The sequence below is a fragment of the Triticum aestivum genome, chromosome 2A, assembly GCF_018294505.1.
Source record: "Triticum aestivum cultivar Chinese Spring chromosome 2A, IWGSC CS RefSeq v2.1, whole genome shotgun sequence".
Taxonomy (NCBI): Eukaryota; Viridiplantae; Streptophyta; class Magnoliopsida; order Poales; family Poaceae; genus Triticum; species Triticum aestivum.
This window is the reverse complement of record NC_057797.1, coordinates 619,504,553-619,512,059: the sequence shown is the minus strand read 5'-3', so window position 1 is coordinate 619,512,059 and position 7,507 is coordinate 619,504,553. Positions and strand designations below refer to the sequence as shown.

The 7,507-nt window shown below is 49.4% G+C and overlaps 1 protein-coding gene across 2 annotated transcripts; it reads left to right on the top strand.

The window, feature by feature from the left end:
- The first annotated feature begins 533 nt into the window (after nt 1-533).
- On the top strand, nt 534-6,180 carry LOC123189822 (WD repeat-containing protein 44). 2 transcript variants are annotated; one of them, XM_044602321.1, is made up of 7 exons: nt 534-2,153; nt 3,799-3,889; nt 3,988-4,145; nt 4,217-4,268; nt 4,379-4,461; nt 4,548-4,653; nt 5,115-6,180. In XM_044602321.1, the coding sequence occupies exons 1-7, from the start codon at nt 861-863 to the stop codon at nt 5,699-5,701; spliced, it is 2,370 nt and encodes a 789-aa protein (XP_044458256.1). In that variant the 5' UTR covers nt 534-860; the 3' UTR covers nt 5,702-6,180. The 2 variants fall into 2 exon arrangements, with proteins under 2 accessions (XP_044458256.1, XP_044458257.1); XM_044602322.1 differs by having other exon boundaries at nt 543-2,153; nt 4,560-4,653.
- The last annotated feature ends 1,327 nt before the right edge of the window (nt 6,181-7,507 follow it).

The following is a 7,507-nucleotide window of genomic DNA, read 5'->3' as shown; positions in this document are numbered from 1 at the left end:
GCGCCCTAGCCCGGGGCGTCATGCTCTCTAGCATGGCGCCTTGGCTGCGGGCGTCATGCAAAAAAGGACCATTTCGTAAAATATTTTTAGACTGGGATCATTTTATGTTGAAGTTTTAGATAAGGGCTAGTTTGTTCATTTTCACCTGGGATCGGACCCGGCAAAGCCGTGGACGGTGCTCCGTCCACCGTGTTTTTGCACGGTGGCTTGTGCTCGCTCCTTGCTGAATCATGCTGTCGCGCCGGGCGCTTACGCCCGCAACGGCCGCGTGCGCGCGATCGGGGTGCAAACCGACGGACACCAGATGCGTGCGTGCCGCCGTGCTCGACGTTACGGCACAGGCTTACGGTTACGGGCACCGCACCGTGTCGGCCGGAGGATGGGTCGGGAGGGAGGGAAGGGATGGGCTCGTGACGGACACGGACACGCCAGTGCCACCGGCCGACGGCAAGGACAAGTGTGGCCGACCGGCCGAAAAGGCCAAGGCGGAGTACGACCGTCGACCGGCCCGACAGTAAACAGTAACCGGTGGTGGTAAACACAACCAAGGACTGCGACGACGACGCACGCGGGAGAGGGGTGGGGGTGGGGAGGGGAGAGGCATCGCGTCCCTCCGCAATAACAACGACGACGGCCTCGGCACCAACCACCACCGAGGCAGACGAGAGGGGGGGCGAGGGCAGGCACGAACCTGTCGCGATTCCGCCGACGACCTCGCGCGCGCGGGCGGGCCTCCCCTCCCGCTGCTGCCGGATCTGACCCCTCGTCGCGTACCCGCGTGATTCCGTCTCCCCCGCCGACCCCGCGAGCCGCAGCAGTTCCTCGCGGTGTTCGCCGAGGCGGTCAATGCGCGGGGGGAGATGAGCGGCGGCGAGGAGGAGGAGGACGAGGACGAGGAGGTGTTCTACGAGTCGCGGGACCGGGTCCTCTCCTCCTCCGGCTCCTCCACCTCCGCCTCCGACGACGATGACCACGCGCAGCAGCAGCAGCGACGCCGACGGGACGCCTACCCGCCTGCGGCGGCCGCGGCTGCGCTGGACCTGTGGACGTCGCAGCCGGCGCCCGTGCAGGAGCGCCGCAGGAGGCTCCTCCAGACGATGGGGCTCGCCGGGGACCCCTCCCTCGCGCGCCTCGAGATGGGCCGATCGGTCTCCTACGACAGGCCCGTCCGCCCGCCCATGCTCTCGCCCATGCCCCGATCCAGATCGGACGGCGCCGTGCCGGCCAAGCCGCCGCGAGGGGGCCGGGCCTCGTCGGGCTCCTCCGAGGCCATGCCGGAGGACGACGAGGCCGACCCCAGGTGCCTAATCCGGAACCTCGACGACGGCACCGAGTTCGTCGTCAAGGAAGAGTTTCAGCTCCGCGAGGTCGGCACGGGCCGCCAGCTCACCCTGGAGCAGTTCCAGCTCTGCGTCGGCCGCTCTCCCATCGTGCAGGAGCTCATGCGCCGCCAGAACATTGCAAACGACGGCGCCTCCACTCCCATCCACAGGTCCAGCTCCGACTCCAGCAACGGCGCGGCCCGGCCCAGGCGCCGCATTAGCTGGCTTCGTACCATCCGCCACGTCGCTGGCTCGATGGTGGCCGGCTCCCGTGACCGCCGAAGCAGCGACGAGAAGGACACGTCATCGGAGAAGGGCGGACGCCGGTCCAGCTCAGCCACGGATGACAGCCAGGATAGCGCCGGCGCCGTGCACCATGGCCCAGAGCGCATTAAGGTGCGGCTGTACGGCAAGTCGTACAAGGAGCTCAGTGGGCTGTTCATGAACCAGGAGGTACCGGCGCACGACGGCTCTATCTGGAGTATCAAGTTTAGCCCCGATGGGCGCTACCTTGCAAGTGCTGGGGTGGACTGTGTGATCCATGTCTGGGAAGTGTTGGAGTTTGAAAGGAGACGAGAGGAGAATGGGGTGTCTAATCCATTCGTTGCAGTGATGTGCAATGGTTCGCCAGAGCCAACATTGGCCTTGGCCACTGTGGATGGGAGCCATTGGGATAAGAAACTCCGGGCGAGGGTCTCACAATGTCGGAAATCCAGTAGCTCAGACCGGTTGATGGTGCCAGAGCATGTGTTTGGACTGTCGGAAAAACCTGTCAAAACTTTTGAGGGGCATTCAGAGGATGTTCTTGATCTATGCTGGTCCAAGTCACAGGTATGATGTGTTGCTTCTCATTCTAATATCCTGAACTTGTTTCGTGTTGACTACAATGTGAGCACTGAATTTAATCCCACAACCCAATTTCTGCCCAATTTAGAAAGCTCTGTCGATTAATTAGTCCTCAATAATTTCATTTTTATTCTTAGGCTCTTAAAGGCAGAACTTGATAAGTACTGCATTGTTTGAGCAACCCCAAAGTTCTTTGCCATATTTGAGAGTCCAGCCATGCCAGACATTTAGAGTGTAGCTGACTGTAAATGATGAACTGACAAATAGCAAATCAAATTGTAGTGGTTTAGAAACACAGGCCATATTGTATGCAAACTGGTATCCTGTAGCTCTAAGCGATTACTACTTTGAAATCTGTTCTTCAAAAGGAAGGTTGTAATAATGCATAAAACTAACTGAACCTGCTGTCTGTCTTAAAGAAAGGAATGTGTTCTCCAAGCTTGCAGTTTGCCTGTTCTGGTAATTATTTCTATCTTGGTACATGTAGTGGCAATTGAATCAAACAGTAAAGTTAGTACCCAGACTGTAACATAAGCATTTCACACTGTAATGTTTGTAATTTCCCTTTCCTTTTCTTTTTCGAAATTAACTAGATAATACGTGTTTCAAAATGTGATTTGAAGTACTTTAATTCCAAGAGTGTTAACTACTGGAGTTATCTTTATCATATTATCATGACACAAGCTTCTCAATTTAACCATATGATAGGTGGGAAGACTCATTTGCGTTTGAGTTTTCCAAAGGGATTAGATCTTAGAAATGTTGTATAAATTGAGATTGATTAGATACACAGAATGCTATACTGGATGTTCGGAAAGATTGTTGTGCTTTCTCGAGAGCAAACGAAGTTAAGATTGTCGTGCCTAAATTTACAGTGTTGGAAATATGTTGGGTTAAGTCTTTTCATTCATTGATGTAAAGCGTGATATGAGGTTTTGCAAAATTTAACCATCCACGGTAATAATGTGCTGTGCCAGTATATTTGAGCCTTATTTTTTGACTCCATTATTGCCGATTTTACCCCTTCTAGGCCAAGCTTATTCTAGGTTTAAGTGAAGGTCAAATCCATTCTACTAGACTTGCATGAAATAGTATGGAGTTATGTACCCATATGATTAGGATATCCCAGGTTTTAATAGTAAACCGAATTCTATATTATCCTTTATTTGTCGAATGTTCTTGCCCATGGGCTAATAACTATGTTAGGCTTAAATGTATCTTGGAGCGTCAGGAAATCTCTAGCATGTTGCATGACATACATGTTATTACTCATGGAGTTTGAATTTTAGTTGCCATTCAGTTATGATTTGTCTTACTGTCTAGAAACTAGGACCTGCACCTTGAAGTTTTCCGACATTTCTGATGTTCAGTATCATTCAGAAAGGTGATATGCATGATTATAGATTAGATGCATAAACATTGTTGGGTCCTTGTCACAGGCAGCTATAAGCGAACAATTACACCTTACTGTGCTAGCTACATATCCAAACTTCACAATTTGCAATAGTGAATCCAGCAATGCGTCCGAACTATGGTTGCTAGTTGCTACCACTGTTTGAATCTTGTAATAATATTTATTATGATTCGGGTGTCTTTACAAAATTTCTTACCTTAAACTTCATGTGTGCAGTACTTGCTTTCGTCTTCAATGGATAAAACAGTGAAGTTATGGAACATGTCAAGTGTATCATGTTTGAAAACGTTCTCACACTGTGACTATGGTAAGATTTCGATTTAATCATCAGTTTAGCTCACACATGGAATGCCTCTCACTCTGTCAGCATTATCCTCAGTTTTCCTTTATTGCTTTGCTTTCCAGTGACATGCATCCAGTTCAACCCTGTCGATGATAGATACTTCATTAGTGGTTCTCTGGATGAAAAGGTCCGCATCTGGAGCATTCCAAAACGTGAAATTGTTGATTGGCATGATCTGCATGAAATGGTCACTGCTGCTTGCTATACCCCTGATGGACAGGTTTGTATACTTTCGACCCTAAATGTGTTCCGTTTGTTAAGTTCTAACACCAAGTTTCATTTTCCCTGAAGAGTGCGTTAGTTGGTTCCCACAAGGGCAGCTGTCATCTTTATGACACATCGGGTCTCTCTCTCCCCCGCTCTGATGATTTATGACATTTTCAAGATTATTTTGTTGAATGTGTAGCTCTTACTTTTCCTTCAGAATTGACCCTTTGTGTGACCCTTTACCAGATAATAAGCTTATCCAAAAGAAACAAATTGACTTGCAAACTAAAAAGAAGAAGTCCCGCCAGAAGAAGATCACTGGATTTCAGGTGCTTACTTTTAAAGACTTCCGAATCTGTTCTGTTCTGACACCAGGCCATACAGATGATAACCTTGGTCTCTTACTGAATCATAGTTACTTGATCAGTTCCTTCCAGGGAGTTCTTCGAAGGTGCTCATCACATCTGCCGATTCACGGATCCGAGTTATTGATGATTTTGAACTAGTTCACAAATTTAAAGGTATCAAGGTCTTAACGAATCATAGCTACTGTGTCATACCATATTGCTATTATCTTCAAGGTTTGGCCGGTAATCTTTTCGAGACACTGTTGCTTTAAAGTTTACTTGTAGTTTTAGTCCTTGACCTGTTTAACCTATTTGCCACTATTACCTATCATTATATTTGCTGTATGAAAGTTCTGTTTAGAGTAGGGCTGCAGCTGTCAATCATGGTGTGGTAACCAGCTTATAAGCAATGCTATTTCTGCTGATTGATTGAATGTGAACGGTGGAGACCAGTTTCTGCTGTCATGTTCTTCTTTTCAGCAAAGCGCCAAAACTCGTCAGAATCCACTATGTTGAGTTGATAGCTCGTAATGTCCAATTAGCAATGTTAAAATACTCATCTCTTCCTTTTAGGACGGGATCTGATATCCGTATGTTTTGTCGGTTGCTGACGCCCTGTTCCTTCACATTTCCAGGTTTCCGTAACACCAACAGCCAAATCTCAGCTTGCTACGCAGCCAGAGGCAGATACGTGATCTCAGCGAGCGAAAACTCCCATGTGTACGTGTGGAGAAACGACGACGGCCCTGACGAGCAAAGAAGCAGCAGCAGCAGCAGCAAGGGCGTCGTTTCTGTCGCAAATTCCTACGAGTACTTCTACTGCCGGGACGTGACGGTGGCCGCCGCCTTGCCATCCACGGCGGGGTCAGCGGCGACGTCCCGGACCAACTCCAGGAGGAAGCACCAGGAGCTGGATTGTGTGTCCGAGTATCCTCTGCCGCACGCAGGAGACGGAGATTCCTCTGATTTCCAGCAGCAGCAGAGCCGCGATGACCTAAGCAACGGTTCGAACCACAGCGGCGGCGACAGAGCGTCTGCGACCTGGCCCGAGGAGCTCATGACGCCGACGAAACAGAGCCCGCGGTCCAGCACCAGTCTCCCCGACGGTGACGGCGCCGGGCAGGCCCCGAGCCGGTCGGCCTGGGGCATGGCCATCGCCACGGCAGGCAGTGGGGGTCAGATCAGGATACTCCAGAATTTTGGGTTTCCCGTCAGAGTATAGTAGCAGCAGTAGGGGGTGATTTTTGTGTGTAAATAGGTGGGAGATGCGGCTGGTTTGCTGTTAGCGGTGTTCGAGTTCCGTGCGAATGCGATTTGGGTGTAGCTGATGCGTGCTTACTCGACTAACGACGACGGCCTTGTTCGTTTGTACGCCCACATGATGATAGTGGAGCCCGAGAAAGCGCCTGCCCCGGCTGGAGTGAAATCTCTGGCCACGCCCATTTGTATCTGCTTTTCCACTCTTGTCCGCTCCGGCTCTCCGCTCAATTCTTTAGTTCCCTTGTGTGTGTGTGTGTGTTTTTTTGTTACCCTTTCTGACATATTCTTGTAAGGGAAAAAAATCTCAGGTGTATACATACATGCAGATAGAGAAGCGAAGGACGAGTTTTCTTAGTGGTGGATTCGTTATACAAGTGGCCTTCCAGGTCTTCTCATACGGGAGGGAGCTAGGAAGAGAATAATAAAATCTCGAGTTCTGAAGCTTTTGGGCTGCATTTCCTGTATGTGTATGCTCTATCGTTCCACTGTGGGTTGCTTTGCTTGGACTGATGGAATCCCTGCTACTAATTGCACCGACATCGCGCGCGGCGATGAATGCGGCCACGGTAGCAGCCTGAGGGAGGCACAGGAGATTTCCTGCGATGTGATACTACTGACCCGACGCGCACCGAAAGGGACGACACCAGAACGCACGGCCGTCACACAACAAAGGACATGTCCGGTGACTTGCAATCAGACAGTGGAGTGTGGCCAATCAAAACCGGTGCCACTTTCCAGATGCGCCGTCTCCGTTGAATTGAATCCTCCGGTTTCTGATTTACCATCTGCAACTCCACAAACTTCAAGATCGTGCTGGACGTCTGTCATGCCATGGCTGCTGACACCACTGTGTGGCGGCGACGTGGCCCACGGTTTAGTGCGAGTCTTTGTCGACTGAGGTGGCCTCACTAGATGAGATCAGATGGTTTAGTCAACGCATTTATTTATTAGCAAATAAAACAAGAAAAAATGAGTGGAAATAGATCGACCCACATAAAAGTGATCAACATGCCTCACAATCCTCATGGGACTTCTCAAGTCAAGAAAAAAATGAGCTTGCACATCATAGTGTTTCCAAATAAAATAATATAACCACTTCTAAATACTCCTAAATTATAAGCATGAGTACATGTAAAAATGAAAGTCATGCAGCTGTGTAGGAAGAGTAGAGTGCACAATGTTGCCAAGCACGACCTTGCGCGAGCTCGGCCGAGGGTCACAATATATCAACACTAGAGCTTCGCATTTAATAAACAACATGAAAAAAAACAATTCGAGTAACACCTTAGACACGGAGCTATGTTGATTTGGGGGGGGGGGGGGGGACTTCGAAATATTTGTGAAGATTTTTTTTCTGAGGAGGCCTGGATTCAGAGAAAAAAAGTTGTTGGCTAATGCTTATTGAATTTGTGTGTCCGGGAAACAACGAATCAACTTGTTTTTCAGTTCAAGGATCTATTGCATAAGTGCAACGATTTGAAACCCCTATTTTTAGGGAATCTGTTTCCTTTGAACCGCCTAAATTTTATGGGTGGTCTTGCAAGCCACATACATACACTCCAACACGAGCGTGGGCTAGAAACTTAACTCCCTGATCGGAAGGTTGATGTTTACAAGGTGTCTGGTTAGACTTAACATTGACTTCTTAATTTTTAGTTAGAAGCCAAATAAGCACCCTTGAGTGCTTTTGGTTTTGTATCAAACACCTCCTTAGTAGAGCGCTAAGGGCATCTTCAACGTGGGGCTCTAGGATGAAGAAAATCCAGGT